The sequence below is a fragment of the Alosa sapidissima genome, chromosome 16, assembly GCF_018492685.1.
Source record: "Alosa sapidissima isolate fAloSap1 chromosome 16, fAloSap1.pri, whole genome shotgun sequence".
Taxonomy (NCBI): domain Eukaryota; kingdom Metazoa; phylum Chordata; class Actinopteri; order Clupeiformes; family Clupeidae; genus Alosa; species Alosa sapidissima.
This window is the reverse complement of record NC_055972.1, coordinates 12,265,856-12,282,514: the sequence shown is the minus strand read 5'-3', so window position 1 is coordinate 12,282,514 and position 16,659 is coordinate 12,265,856. Positions and strand designations below refer to the sequence as shown.

The 16,659-nt window shown below is 40.8% G+C and overlaps 1 protein-coding gene across 3 annotated transcripts; it reads right to left on the bottom strand.

The window, feature by feature from the left end:
* Positions 1-527: 527 nt before the first annotated feature.
* Positions 528-8,191, bottom strand: LOC121684972 (cytochrome P450 1B1). Of its 3 annotated transcripts, none has more exons than XM_042065165.1 (3): positions 8,030-8,191; positions 3,177-4,191; positions 528-2,039 (listed from the first exon to the last, which is right to left on the bottom strand). In XM_042065165.1, the coding sequence occupies exons 1-3, from the start codon at positions 8,094-8,096 to the stop codon at positions 1,448-1,450; spliced, it is 1,674 nt and encodes a 557-aa protein (XP_041921099.1). In that variant the 5' UTR covers positions 8,097-8,191; the 3' UTR covers positions 528-1,447. The 3 variants fall into 3 exon arrangements, with proteins under 3 accessions (XP_041921099.1, XP_041921101.1, XP_041921100.1); XM_042065167.1 differs by lacking the exon at positions 8,030-8,191 and adding an exon at positions 4,346-6,289; XM_042065166.1 differs by lacking the exon at positions 8,030-8,191 and adding an exon at positions 4,309-6,267.
* Positions 8,192-16,659: the final 8,468 nt, after the last annotated feature.

Here is a 16,659-nt window from a genome sequence, read left to right as displayed (position 1 = left end):
CCATTAAAGCTGTTACTTGTAAACATTTCAGCTGACATGAAAATCTTTTCAACACTCAGCAAGATTCAAATAATATGACAAACATGGGCAGGTTTGCTAGCATGTGATCCCGCTGGGATCCCACTTTACTGAAGTTCACATTTTATTTTGGTCAGCACATTGAACTGGATCCTGAATCCTAATCTATGATAAACGCACCAGCTCTATATTGAGGAAGTGAAAATGTCCAATCATGTTTAGCTGCAAATTTATTATATGTTTTATGTCATTGCAAAAAAAATATACATATATATATATATATATATATATATATATATATATATATATATATATTAAATATTACAGTGTAAGTATTAGCAGGAATTCTGGTGTTGTCAACCTCATCATTTTTAGAAGACAAGAGAAAATGTGAGATAATTGAGGAATAATCAGTTTGAATCGTACTGTACAGTGCAGAACAGAAAAGAGCAGCGATATGGTTGGTCAAGCTTATAGTACAAATTATGTTTAGTTACAAACACAGTATAATATATATATATATATATAATTTTATATGATCCAGGAATATTTCCATGATTGATCTGTGTTAAATATAGAAAACATACAGATCTAACATAGATCAGTTGCCTATTACAATTCTATACTGCTATGGCAGAATGTAGGTCTACAACCATTCAATTCTGAATATACATATTTATTAAACCCTGAGACAGTCTATCTATACGTTTCCCTAGATGAGCACTGGTGATTGGGAGAAGAGGAAGAAAAGATGGTTGCTTGCCTTACACCCTCAAAAGCACATTGACATTATATACTATCCATAATATAGTACATCTATAATGTGGTATATTATACATGTTAAATGTTTGTGCCTAACTAAACAAATCAATTAAGGCTGAAGATATGCATGGAGAATTATCTAAATGAGTGTAGTCATTTGAATAGAAACCAGTCAGTTGCTTTAACAATACAGTATATACTATACATTACAGTACATCCTATACATTCTTTTTCCATTTAAAATGTGTTGGTCTTGAAGTGTAACAGCCAACTGACAGCATGGAATAGTGAGTTGATCATTAACCAAATCAAAACCCTGAAAATGTCTTCACAAAAGTTTAGGACAAGTCAAGTGTGATCTCCTTGAACCCCACATTGTCTAGATGTCTCATCCATGTCCTCTTGACACTAGAAAATAGGCTTTTGCTAGTAGTTGACAGTTTTTTGAAACATCCATTGAGGTGATTTCTATTTCTACAGTCCTTCATTGATATGGCGCTGTTATGGATATTGAAATATATAGAAAAGTGTCTTAATGTCTATCCATTTGTGCTCATATTATTAAAAATAGGCCTGGGACATATGTTCCCACATTTGCATGTGTTCCTTGTCAGCCTGTTGTAAACATCCTTCATTTATTTTACATAAAATGTGTTTTACTTTTTGTTCAGTTGTTTTCTGCGGCTTGGTCGGCCTGCGGAAGTCCCACGCTGTTCAGTAGGTCCAGGTTGTCCCGAAGAGAGACGGCCATTCGGTACAAGCGGGGCTTCAAACTCAAGCCGTAATCACAGTCCATCGTTAAGGGGCAACTTGGGTCGGGTTTGAACTCGCACTGGTGTACCATCGCAGCTGTGAACAGGAAGAGATGCATCTTGGACAGGTCCTCGCCGATGCAGCGTCGCTTGCCCACAGAGAAGATAAGGACACTGCTCGTCCGGTCCTTGTCCAGAGCGCCATTCTTGTCCAGGAAGCGCAGGGGGTCAAACACCTCAGGTTGTGTCCACTTGTCCGGGTCATGGTTGCTGGACCACTGGTTGACGAAGACGACCGTGTTCTTGGGGATATGGTAGCCATTTAGGGATGTATCTGACGTGGTGCTGTGGGGGATGGTGAGGGGGATGAAACTGGTGAAGCGCATTACCTCATAGATGAAGGCCATCACATAGGGCAGTCGGGCCTGATCCTCAATGGTGGGCAACTGTGTGCGATGGACCACCTGGGCCACTTCATCTTGCAAGCGCTTCTGTATCTCTGGATACCTGCAGGGAAGATTGTAATGATCTATGTCAGCTATATTAGTGTTTAAAACAAGATGAAATGAGAAAGGCAAAAAAGATGTGCAGACAAATACTGAATGTAGGTCTATAAGCCAAGGTATACCCATATTCAGGGTTTTAGCATGGATTTGTTTTTTGGGCATTAACCTACATATGTCATTCCTTGACATTCAACAAGAGAGAGTATATAGTTTAATATTTGGATTTTTATTTTCAGTTATTAAAACATAAGTTATCACTCAAGTATGCAGGAGAGCATTTTGTAGTTATACACCTCCAGTTAAGTTGGCAGAGCTTCCTCGATTGTAATGGCGCATTGACTACAGTTATTGACTACAGAGATCATATTTCAGTCTTTGTGGGCTCGTCTTCTGCATAGCCAATAAGGGCCCATGTATAGGTTGCCACCACCGTTTCTGCTCAGACGTTACATAACATTCTCCAAGTCTCCAACTCGTGCTTAGTAGGCTACAGTAAGGTGCCTAATCTCCCTCGTCCTATTTACCTATTATTTAAATGCCTACGACATAGATAGACTGTGCAAAAATAACCAGAAAATGACATTTTTTCTATAAGATAACTACACTTGCATCCATCATTTTAAGGTAGCCTAAACTCATTTGTAACACGTGTAAAGGAGCAATTATATCTATTTGCCCATTCGACTTTGCGCCTAACTAACTCTGGTGTAGCCTATACAACCCTTGTTCAGTAGCTCTGTAAATAGGAAAACAGTTATTTTGACCGTGCTATAAATAATTCAAACTACTAAACACAGCGCTCCTGAAACATGGAAGGGGAACGTGTGGTTTGATTGGTCGTTGAGCTCAAATAATAGCAATCTTTCACGACGAAGCCAAATCTGTGTCTGTATCTTCTAATCAGGTGATATTTCACGCCTCCATGGCTGATACCATATGTTTAAATGGAATGCTTCAACACCTACTAGGCAAACACAGGCTACACTCTTAAAACGAATGTGTTTTCCCTATCTGGGCACAAAGATGTGTTAAAAACAACGCAAGTTGTTGTTTTCAACACATTCGTTGTAGGCCTAAAAGTAGGCTACTACACATGTTCACGACAGGAGGGAAATATGTGAAAATAGAGAATTGTTACCTCATGAGTATTAAAGTAATCCATTGTAATGAAGTAGAAAGCGTGTCTTGGCTTGCCCCGAAGATATCAGAAATAGTTGGCGACACATAATCTTTGCCCAGTTCTACCCCAACGGAGCCGCTGATGCCCTTGTCCAGTGCCTGAATGCAAGCATCGGTCATGTCACGGATGATGCCAGGCTCTATAGTTTTACGATGCTCTATAACTTTCCCCATGATGAAGTCATGAAATTCTGAATTCAGTTCTCTGAATTGTTCAAAAAGAGTTTTTATTGGATTAGGAAAGTACTGTAGCCAGGGCATCACGTCCACCATGCTCCCAGCCCCGACAGTCCTAGTAAACTTGTCATTGCGTCCCACCACCTGTTGAAACTCTTTGTCATCATATGTATACCTGCCGCCAAAGCACACTGCACTCATGATGTTCGCCGTAGATATTACTAGATATTGATGTGGCACAAAATAACCCTCCTCCGCGGTTTTCTTCAGAAAAATCCTGAGCAATTCTTCTATTTCGCTAATGGCGTGGTTTTCAAATGCCTTCTTAGTTTCTATTTTCCCGGCGGAGAAAGCGCGCACTGTAGAATGCGCCACTCGTCTGTGCACCCTCCACCATTTGTTATAATCTCCAAAAGCCATGCTCTTGCCGTTGGAAACAAACTTGAAGGATGTGAAGTCAGGTCTTCCCGCGAAGTCTACCCCCTTCTTTACGAGAGCTTCCTTGATCGTGTCGCCGTTGAGTACCACAACGGTGCGGCTTCCGAGCTTAATTTGGAAAATATTACCGTATTTCTGCGCCATGCGGGTGAAGAACAGGTGAGGGGTGCTGCCCAGCTGGGGCGCATTACCGATAATTGGCCACGGGAAAGGTCCCGGCAGATTCCCGGTATTGAGCCATTTCTGCATCAAAAGCCACAGGTGATAAGCAGCTAGGAGAGTCAGTGCCGCCAGTAGGATATTCCTTGGAGACAACCGAATGAAGTGCTCAACCATGCCTTGCATGCCCATCTCAAAACCTGTTAAGATATCGAGAAACGTCAGGGAAAATTTAAAGTTATTTTATAACAACATGTTAAGATTGATTCACAACGTCTATCATTTTAACCTCTTTTACTTTGTATAATGACACATACCTGTCGGATCTGGAAACATTTTGAATTTTATTCCCACCTAGTAGGTATTAGTTTGTTCTGAAAAATGTCAACTCTGTGATCGTCGTATGCGTAGCCTATATCCAGGGAATATCAGGCTTATCTTGATGGGACTCTGTTGCCCAATAGAGTGGATGGAGAACAACTTAAACGCCTTCTAGGAAAAACTGACTGCGCGGACTTTCACGTTCTTGTCGAGAGGTGAACCCAACATAAGATATTCCTTGTAATATTGTGTTGTCTGGATATACTTTAAAGATCAATTCAAAAGCTTTGACAGCGTTTTCCACATCAGACGTACGATGGATCTCCGACTGGTCGCAAATCAAGCGTCTCATTATTAAGAGCAGCTCCCGGTCCTGCTTTCTGCCTGTCTCTCTCTCTCTCTCTCTCTCTCTCTCTCTCTCCTACCCAAGAGGCGCGCACACCACTTATAACACTGCGAGCCGCAAGTTAAAGCTTACGTTGGAGAGAGAGAGGGCGAGAGAGGGGCAGAGATAGAGTCGTGGTTGCCCAAGTGTCGGTGTGAAGGACAGCCCCCGTCATGCGCTTCAATTCATGAGAAGGCAGTCATTTTCCCACCATTGCCACTATCTACCATGTTCAGTAAGCCTACAAGGAGATGACCTAAAAGACCCAACACTAAGTCATTCATTGAGAACTGAGTGCAAAGTAGGCCACAGTTATACCTACTTTATTTCATTCACCTTGATATCTTCAACACACTTCAACATTTGTATGTTCATTCATTACTTTTCACTAGTGTTACATTAGTGCTTCGGTGGATCCACTTAAATCGTGCATTTACACTCTGACATGTGCCTCAACCGTTGTGTCTCTTGTTAGGGTTGATACTGTGTTTATGACTGGGCCTATCATTCAATATGCAAATGTTGGTAGGGACACTTTAGTGAAAGTTTAAACCTTGGAATGAGGACTAAATATACAGTATTTACATTTATCAAGCAATTCGAGGTTTTTGATATGCCACAATAGCCATGGAAAACATGTTACCACTCATAATTGGAACATTTCGTCTCCTGTTTCACAAACACACCATAGCACGATTCTAATCAATTACAAAGATGTTCATAATTGAGCAATTATCACTTCGTAAATGTAAATTAACAGAACAGATGTTGGCCTAAAAAATACATCTACAATAAATAGCCTAGCATGCAGCCCAATTTATTTCATAGTCATACTTTATTTAAAGTATTTGCACGTGGCAAAAAACTCGTTTCATTCGAAAACGTCGGACTCGCTTATCGGTCTCACCAATTAATACATAAGTGTTATCTGCATACAGAGACATTTCAATTTCTTACCATTGCCACCAGGAGGACACAATGCTCATTTTTAACGCTGGAATTATGTGATTTTAAGGTGTTGTGTCAGACTGGCTCTGTAACATTTCCAATGACAATTTAGAAAAATGTGCCAAACTAAATAGGTGCTAGGCCTACTCTTCACGTTTATCCAGGGGTGAAATATAATGTTACCAAATCCGGGAGACTAGACAAGTAAAATGTCATGACACCTCGGATTCAGATTCAGTTTTGTATTGTTGCATTTCAGATTACATTCACATATAAAAAGGAGCACCCTGTGCTATCGACCTGCAGCAGCTTAATAGCAAATAAGCAGCGTAATAGCAAATATAATAGACTATGTGATATCTATCGAGTAGCATTTTTGCGCTGTGCAAAATAGCCTAATATAGAGAATTTGCGAATTATTTCAAATATTATCTGACTATTTTGATTGATGAATAGGTGTATTACACAATGATCTTGCAACATCAGGTAGCGATTAGGCTACCTATGCTATTAGATTATTATATGGTTTGCCAACTGGATGTTTTGTTTTCGATGTTTTACAATATGGGCGAAAGCAAAATCAAAGCTATCTTGTTTTGTTTTTGATTCTTAAAATTATTTGATTCTGAAAATGTTTTTTTTTGGATCGTAACCTTACAAAATCGCATCAGTGTGCGAAGGTTAAAAATTGATTTGGTGGAACACTCAATTTGTAAGCATCTCAAACAATATCTAAAACAAATGTATATCCAAACATATCCAAATAATTTAAACAAACAAACAAACAAGTATTGGAAAGCAATATTAACTTAAGGATACAGTTTACTAGATTCCGTTGTAGGCTAAATGTGTGTTATAATAGCATTGCTATATCATGCAAATCTAAAATCAAAGACACATCAAACATGGTAAATACATTCGAACAATATGCCAGAATTTGTCTTGTATTAGGCTCACTGCCAAGCACGGATGTGACAATTTAATGTCGTTTAACTTCGGCCACTGAGCAGGTGTTTAGAAATAGAATGGTTTTGGCAACTCATCCAAACCCAAAGCATGTCCAGTAGCCTACCTGCTTCTATCTATGATATTGCTATGTTTTTTTCTGTTTGGCACACCTGGAGTTTTTACGAGACACGTTTAACCGGGAGGGTGTGAAGCAGAAATTGCCCAAATGACCAGAGTCCAGTAGAATCATAGTACAGATACCATCAAACACACTAAATGAAAAATCCTGAATCTTCAGTACCACGGACAGCGCTTGGAAGATAACCCCATATTCGTTCACGACCTCACTTTGGGGATGAAGACTGTAACTATCAAAAGCATTTTTATGCCCTGGTGTATTTGAAGAGAGAGTTTTGCTGAACTTAATCTGAAACTGAAATATTCAAATGACTTGCCAAGGTAGGAGGGTGCATGAGCGCGAAAAAAAACAACAACAACGTCATGCTGCAGCCGTAGACTCTACTGTTGTTGAATGTTGTCAGGCAATTTCCCGACATTAAAATAATTAAACATAGAAATAATAAAAAAACGAAATTGTTGACTATTTTATTCAAAAGCTGAATACAGTTCTAAAAACTGTTTTAACATTAAAATTCAATCTCCGATTTAGGTTCGCCAAAGGTAAGCTTTTCGAGCTCAAAAGACAATCCTTCCTTCCTTCCAAACCCCCTTTCCGTGCTCCCGAAGCATCGAGTTGATTGACTGTCAATGGCTCGGTCTGAGCCCACTACCCTTTATTTCCCATTTAGGCCTACCAACACCAGAGTTTTTAATAGCCTATTATTTCTTTTGACGGCATAGCATTCATAACAGCTAGATGACCACGGAATTTGACAAAAATGTGAATGATTAGAATAGCAAACCGTAAGCTACCTTTGTACTGTATGAGTGAACCCTTCATTTTATGATATAACTTTAGCCTATGTCGTTAGTTTCCTATTACATGTATTGTATTATTACATTATTAAAATATTACATTATGAATCAAGTTTATATGACAAAACGTAAGACTTTCCCCCTAATTATGTCTTCTTTTTTACACATATTAGGGGGCCAGCCACGAGACATCTAGAGATGGCTTCTAGATAGGCTATCTGATAACATAACTGATCTTATTCGTCTGCACGTTAGAATGTTGTTATTTCCAAAAATATGCCTAAATTATTTAAACAAACATTTAGGTAAGAACGTAAATAAATAAATAAATAATAAAATAACATTAATTTGCACTATCAAAACTAATTGCTAACTTGTTTTACATTCTTGTAACTTGCATTTGCACTTGCCTTGGTATTTGATACATTTGGTCATTTTCATTTTAAAGCGTTTGCTACTGTGATTTGCTGAATAGGACGTCCACTGATACTTTTACTTACCACTTAGCGAGCCCATAGCCCACTTCACAAGACAGTCAGTAACCAGTCTATACAGGTAGGCTAACATACCGGCGTTAGGACCTGCCAAAATATTCCTCCCTATGAGAATAGCGCTGTAGAGGGTGATCGCGTGCGAGTCCTTTGCCTCCTGATGTAATGAGACTCCAGTGGGGCTGAGAAAGGCTGACTTTTTTAGCCTCTCTCTCGCGTGAATGACATGGTGTGCACGCAACTGTATTTACTGGTTACAATGACCACGTTTGCCCCTCTTCCCGTGATTGGAGGAGTACCTAAAACCTACTGACTGTAATTCCCTTTGTGACCCCACGCCGATGCTCGTCCTCACAAAAAAGCACAAAGAGCAGTTTCAGACATGCTAGGCTACTATGTATTTTCAGTCATCATACATGATGAGTGGAAATACTCAGTGGCTATTTGCTGGAATCGTTAGTCTATCGGTCTATCTCTGTAAAAATCAAAACCGCTTAAAACAAATGTAACATCTGCAGCACCTGAAATGGCCATTTGTCTACTGTCACACAATACTAATATATTTTGTCATTATGTCGCCAATAGTGTAATGTTAAACACTCCCAAGAGTCTTTGAGTAAGAGTTGCTGTACCTGCTCATGACTAGAACAAAGTCGTATGCCTCATCATGTAATTAATTGAGCAAGTACATTCCTCTTACAAACAAGTCATAAACCACAGGATAATGACTTGCACATCATTTCAGGTGAAAGATTTCCCAACACTCCCCTCCAGCGCAAATTGTTCTACTATAAAATAATATTCCGTATTATAAGTGGCATGATATTGTTCGCCTTTGATTGACAATACAGGTCTGAAAAATTAGACGGTTAAGTCTTAGATGTGAACGACGTGTGATTAGGAATCATGCTTCTAATCTTTCTTTTAACTTCAGACTCAGGTTTGGCTATATTAAATATGACCCAGTGAATAATACTGCTATTTTTACAAGAAAGTTGTTCTGTTCAGACAAAATGCATGGACATCACTATCATAGATATTATTGCAACGCAAAAGCGTCTGCTAACCACAACATTTTGCTACATATCAAAATTAAATTACTCCCTAATTATTATCTTTTAATTTCAGGAAAATAAGAACAATAAATTGTCAGCAATACACCCTAAAGTACTGACAACACAATGTGGTGTAAAACTATTTTGTTAGATTATGAAATGCATGCTAAATAAATAGATTAATAATATTGTATCAATACACATACATTAAAAAAATGAAATTAATTTCAATAAATTACAAAATATTTTAAAGTCCTTGCACCATGCTAATCCAAGACATAAATCTTTGCAAGATGTGTAATTCTTTCAACATATGATGTGCTATTGGTAAAGTAAAATACAGTTCCATCCATTAGCTTGTTGTCCAGGAGAGGACAAATATCTGGTAAAAGGGAAGCAACAAAACATGGGTTTAAGTAAAGGTACGCATGAGGATGATTGGATGAGACTTGGATGCTGGAGGAAGACATAATAAATACAAATCACAGTAGCCTATTTTGGTAGAGGATTGGGTCAAGATTAAAATAATCCACATCAGAGGGTTAACCGGAATGTTAAATCATCACATCAGAATGGAAATTATGTGTTATGGGTTATTTTTGCTGGCCCTATTTTAGGCATAGAAAGCCAGTGAGGTTAATATTGTACACTGTAGGGTCATAGTGACCTTATTATAAAAGTCATGGTGTGGTTACTTATGTCCCTGTGGAGAAGTGGTTCTCAGTGGTCACCACGTTGGAGGTGGGGAATATTGAAGCTCCACCAGACCCCATCTCCCCTGCAAAATGGTAAAGCTAAAATGTTATTTTCACATTTTTGTTCCAAATTACATTTCCTGTCTCAGTCCGCTGGATCTGATGTTGTTTTAATTCATATGTCCGTCTGTTTATGACTCCTATGTTGGTTTGTGGCTTAATCTATGATCTTCCTTATCAAAAAAGACATTATTAACGATAGGCAGGCACAAAAAAAGTGTGGTCCGCCTCACACTTTGAGAACCACTGCTGTAGCTAGAAAGTTGAGTTACACAATTAGTAGTTAGGCCGTAGCCTACATGTAGAAGATGGTGAACACTAATTGCCATAATGGAGTTTATGTTGGATATCCCTTGGATTATGTTGGAATATACTATTGGGGAAAGGTGGGGGCTGGCAGAGGCAAAGAGGGGTGTTTGTGTGTGCGTTTAATGTACAGAAGCACACATACAATCCATCTGATCAATAGGTATGTGTCTGGACTCAATTGTATACACTGACCCTTTTCTCACCCATTCATTTCTAATGGCCTGTGATTTTTGACCGGGAATAGGCCTACACATGGGTGTTGTTAAAGAAAACACCTAAATTGTTATGAAATTGATCAAACTGTGTTCAGATGCCCAACGTCATGGAGTCTCATGATAGTCAGAATAAGTTAACAATATTTTTGAGAGAAAATAATTGTCATTTGTCAATGCGAACACAATAAGAGGGTTAACATGCATCCCAGATCCCACCGGCTAATCCCTTAACCTGAACTACCCTGCTCCTTTTACTGTCTACAGTTCTGACTGACCCATTGCCATTACGTAAGTAATAATGGCGAACTTATTCCCACACTGGCGTGGACATGTGTGCACGGTGCGTTCGTCTAATCTGTGTCGATTCTGTGAGCTACAAGGTGGAGAAACAGTAGAAGAGAGACTATAGCCTAGGGGCTCTGAGACAGCGAAGTGTAGTCACGCACATGCACTTCATCATGGTGCTGACTTGAGAGGGAACGCCGCCTGAAGCCTTTCCACCACACAACTTTGCGTGCAGTCACCAGTGAAATTTCAATGGCTTCGACTTCCTCTCAACTTACAGCTTTGAAGATAAGCACTGGCATTGTTTCCATTAGGCTAAATTTACTGGAGTGGACTTGCTATCAATAATCAATTTGGCTGTGCTAGCTTCCAGCAATTCGCTGTGTGTTCAATGACTTGACTTGCTTCATGTAAACATTTCTTAAAGTAAGCCTTTGCCCTACGTAACTTGACGTGAGTATACAGTTGCCTTTGCCATGATGTTTATAAAACGGGCATAGCCTTCTACAACTTTAACAAAGTTATGACTTGTTTTCATATCTGATTTAGAAAGACATTTTCTTTAGTCTCGAAAGATGCGTCAGAAAACAACCTGCTTAAAAACCTTTGCAGACCTAGGCTAGAATTTAGAATTAACTAACATATAGAATAGAAATTACTAGAATAAAATAACATGAAATAATACTAAGCAAACACACATTAATAACAGTTTTACCTTCTTATATAACCTGTATATTATATTATGTACCCCCCCCCCCCCACCCCCATTAATATACTATTTTGAAAGTCAGTAAAAATCAAAGGTCAGTGTTGCTGTCCTCTTTGTTAAACAGTTGTAAAAAGTCAGGACTGCTGCAGTCTTCAGTTAAACGCAATATTGTCTATTTCAACACTCTTTCAATATGAGTGTATGAGTGCAAACAGAATCTGCTTATAGATCTTGAAAGTTATGTTTGTATTTAGCATAAAACATTATATTTCATCATCTGGAAACATGTCCACATTGATATGTTAATGAATAAAGAGGTAACAATATTTTCTTGATTTAATCTGGACCATTAACATATCCCACATTTTGTCCGTAATATGCTCATAAGTTCAGAAAAGTGCAGATCTCTCAATATGTTGTGGTTACACCACTGAAATTACACAACGATTTCCTTTTAGTACACATGTCGGATTTATGTGTATAATATACTGTATGTATTTGCATGGCTGTGCATTTGGGTGGATAATTTCATAAGTAAAGATAATGCACAATACGGAGCCCCTAAGGGGACATGAGCAAAAAAAAATCTGAAGTTTAGTTTCATGTGCTAAACTTTCATGTGCGCACGCAAAACTTTCATGTGCGCACATGAAAGTTTCATGTGTTCACGTGAAAGTTTCATGTGCGCACATGAAAGTTTCATGTGAAAAGGTTTTGCGTGCGCACTGTTACATCCCGGTCTAGGGCTTGTGGGATATAACAAAAACGAGCAGACACAAAACTTAATAAAATGGTGTATTTATTAATACAAAAAAAACCAGTATGGAAAAATGTCTAAACTAAGAAAAACACGTCCTACAAAGTAGGCCTCGGCGGCCAGGCGCTCACTCCTGGTCTCTCACCCCAGGGAGTGAGAAAGATGACGGCGAGTTGCACGGGCAAGGCCCGAGGCTGGCCCTAGTGGCAGCGATGTGCGGCAGCGACGGTGGCAACGAACGATCCCCACAGCTAGCAAGACAGAGCTCAATGACGTCAGCCCCCTTTTAAAGGGCCGGGCTACCCTGACGTCATAGGGTTTCACACCACCCCTCAGCTGCAGCCAATCTGCCTGGAAGCACACAATAGAAGTAACAAACACACATAATACACAAGACCCACAGGGTCGTAACAGCACACAAAACTTTCATGTGCTCACGTGAAACTTTCCCACACGTGACACATGAAAGTTTCACGTGAGCACATGAAAGTTTCAGGTGAGCACATGAAAGTTTTACGTGAGCACATGAAAGTTTCAGGTGAGCACATGAAAGTTTTACGTGAGCACATGAAACTAAACTTTAGATTTTTTTTTGCTCATGTCCCCTTAGGGGTTCCGTACAATACACTATGTTACACAATTTTATTTTGTTGTGCAGAAAAGAAAGCAACACGTCTATCTCCATCTTAGTTTCCAGTGTTCTTAAGGACAGTTTTGAGTCAGTGGCACAGTTTTGAGTCAATGGAATAACTAACCTCTTCAATTCATTTAATCCCTCAAAGCTCCGATTTCACTCAAAGTCAGTGAGTACATATACAGATACCAATGACCACAATCCCATACTATAGGCCTACACACACACACACACACACACACACACACACACACACACACACACACCACTTTAATTAACTGCAATAGTTGAGAGGGATTTTTTTATTGTCATCAAAAATGTACCACCTCAAGATGGGGATGACTGTGCCAAAGTTCCAGCCAATCAACCATGTCTGAGAAAGCTGAATCATTGTTCACCAGTGAAACCTCAGGCTGGTCTGGACTGTGTGGCCTTTTGGACGCGCTCTGACCCTGACCAGGGCTGCGTCCGTCCTGGGTTGAGCTGCTGCTATGTGGAAAGAGCCCCGCTTTTATGAAATGGGCTGAAAGTTTAGAACCCCCTTCACCACTCATTACGACTCGATGACCTCCACTCCCCACACAGACACACACACACAGACACACACACACATGACCCAAAATGACTCAGCCCCTCAGCCCACCCCTGGCAGCCCCCAACTTTCCCAGGAAATGATAAAACCCTGTTTTTCTTCTGTCTGCACTTTTCCTGACAAAGCTAGCCACTCTCTCCCGAGAGGACGAAAAAAGAAAGACAGTTTAAAAAAACAAGAAAACAAAAAACCATCAAGGGGCATGAGCAGCGAATGATGCTAATGAGGCTGTCTCTGAAGTATCCAAGTGACCTTGCAAACTAACTAACAGCCAACTGAGGTACCTCTGTCTGACTGCTGGGGCTTTTCTCTCTTTTTGTTGTCTGGCCAACTGCTGCTCTGCCCCTTGCCAAAGCGTGGCCACCGGCCCGTGAAGGCGTCTCCCATCCCTCCCGACACTAAAAGGGCACTTTTCCCCCCGGAGTCCAGAATCAGCATGCATGTCGGATTTTCCCTCTCTCCCCTCTTTTTGTGTCGGGAGCACTGGGCACTGCTTTTTGGCGGTGGGACTCTGAATGGGTAGTGAAACCCACGTGGTTGATCGCATGACTGCGCTTTGGAGGTGGCTGGACAGCGAAGCCTCGCGCTCCCTGGCTTAGAAAGCTTTTTCTTTCAGCATTGTTATATGGTATTGTTTTTATGGTCTTAATTAAGCCTTGACATACATTGGACCAATTGACAGCAAAGGGCAGATAGCATCTGCTAGTTAAGCATTGGAAGGTTGCAATTTGTGTGTTGTAGATGCTGTTTATACGAAAATGTAGATGATGGTATTTCGGGACATGCTCTCTAAAAAAGCTTCTTACATTTACCTGTAAGTGTAAAAGAAAACATTTTGGAAGAATGTAACATTATGTGTACAAGGTCAGTTAATGAGGAATGTTCGGGCAATGTTTACTTTCCATTCCGCTGTATACCTTGAGGAAGTGTCACTGATGTACCTCACTCAACAAGACTGGTAATGTGCAAGGGAGCAACACAGGGACCTCTGATGGGGGAAAAAACCCTGTATTGCTTCACAGGATGACATGTAGAGTTCACTTTGCTGTTTTTCTCTCTTAAATGTCTTGGGTACGCCCAAGTGGTGTAATAAACATACTAAGTTTGTTTGCAAATGAGGGTCTGTGTGTGTGTGTGTGTGTGTGTGTGTGTGTGTGTGTGTGTGTGTGTGTGTGTGTGTGCGTGAGTGTGTGTGTGTGTGTGTGTGTGTGTGTGTGTGTGTGTGTGTGCATGTGTGTGTGCGTGTGTGCGTGTGTGTGTGTGTGTGTGCGTGTGTGTGTGTGTGTGTGGAGGAAGTGGGTGATAACTCCACCTCCAGCAGGGCGCCTATCATCTCTCAGAAATCCCGCTGCTTGCCTCTTCCCCCTCCCTCTGTTTACCCAGCTCCCCCTGTGAGGGGTCAGAGGTCGTCCTGTGCTCTGAGGCAAATGAGCCCCCCCCCTCCACACACACACACACACACCTCCCCTCCCCGCTGTGGCTGCAGTGTTTTTACAAGCAGGTAATGATGACGGACAGTCACGCATGAGCTGCCCGGGCCTGTGGAGGTGGAAGTCACGCAAGGCCTTGGTCGGAGCTTGCTGCCGCCACCACACCAACCACAACTCCTGCCCCTGTTGCTGCTGCCACCACGCCAACCACAACTCCTGCCCCTGCTGCTGCTGCTGCCCCTGTTGCTCTATGTTTCACCCCGAAACAGAAGAAGCAGACACAACACGAGAGCAGTTTACAGCCAGCGAGGAAGTTCTGAGTGAGGGAAGGGCTAGTAGTTCTCTCACAAATTCCCCCCTTTGAACTCATATCTGTCTCATTTTTTCTTAATGAATGAGTGATTTAGTACACATTGTGTAATTGAACTGAAAATAAAGAAAAAGGGAAAATGTTGCTCTGAGCAGAGCAGAAACATGGTAGCTGGGTGAATGAACAGCTTTGCCACTGAAATGATACCAAAGCGCGGTCTGATTTTTCCCCCCATCCATTTCACAAGTGCGTTTGAGCATGGTGAAATATCTGAGTAAGTCCATTTAGCCAAACAACAGAGTCAGCTCCTGTGACAAATAGAGACGTTTAGTCCTGTTCACTGAGTGTATTTGCCATGGCCAATCATGTGAAAAACAAGACCAGTATAAAAAGCCGACAGCATCCATGCAGGTCAGTGTTGTCCAAGAGGACATTAGTGCTGGACGTTTCTGGATAGTCTCCATCTGCAAAGTTTACAGACAGAAGAATACTGACTATATCTCCTAATCATTCCATTAGGATTTCACTACAGCTCACCAGGATCGTTTAGATGTATCCAGGACAGGGGGACCTCAACGTTATGTTTTCAAACTGAGGATTTCAACAACTCATCCATTTCTGTGGCCTGGATCAATGGTTTGTCCTTTTGTCGGACCATGTGAAGATTCTTCTTACCTGTACACCTTTACACAGCAAACCAACGACCCACCAAATGGATGGAGAGTGCCAAATTGGCAGGAACCTGAAAAACAAATAGCTACACATACACATGAGTCTTTTGACCATGTACTTTCTTTGTAAGCTAAGTCCTAAAAAAAATATTGGATTGGCCTGCAGGGATATGCGAGCGGCATCTAAAAAATTCTTCCTCCTTTGTTTATTCTTGTCATTGTTCACTGCCAAAATGCCACCACAACTAAGATTTATTTATGATTTATGCATAAGCTGTCATAAACAATGCCATAAAATGTTGCATTCCAATGCATGTGCAAATGTTAATTCTTCTTGTACCAGCGGAGGTTGAAGCTGATGTTGTTGCAGTCAGGGTGTTCTAATTGAATTTGTACTTCTATTAATAAGAGCGTCGTGCAGGACATTTTGAGACACAGGGATCAGGGAGGACCCACATTGGCTAGTGCTGAGACAGCAGCAGAAATCCCCTATCAAGCAGCCGGTGTTTATGTAAGTCTCCCCGTGCAATCAGAGTATTGTTTCACACAGGAATTCATATCATTTCCTCTGAGTCTAGGAGAGGCTGCTAATATGTCATTCATCCTTAATCAGATAAAAATGTTTTTGAAGTTGAGGTGCTATTCAGTTTTCCTTTTTTCTCTTTTTTCTTTTTGTTGTTGTCGAGGTGAGACGTCGGTTAGGCTAGGCAGTCTGTCGCGGACCTGAAGTGACCTCACATGCTATGATATCGTATGTTGTTGTTTACTGCTCCTGTTGGTGGGGTCACAGGAGCCTATTTGGCCACTGTGTCTTTGCACATCGCTTTTCAGGGATCAGGAAGAGGAACTGTGCTGAGGCCTCTAAAGAGCTGTGCCAGGAGAAAGCCTGCTGTACAGATACACAGACAGACTCACGC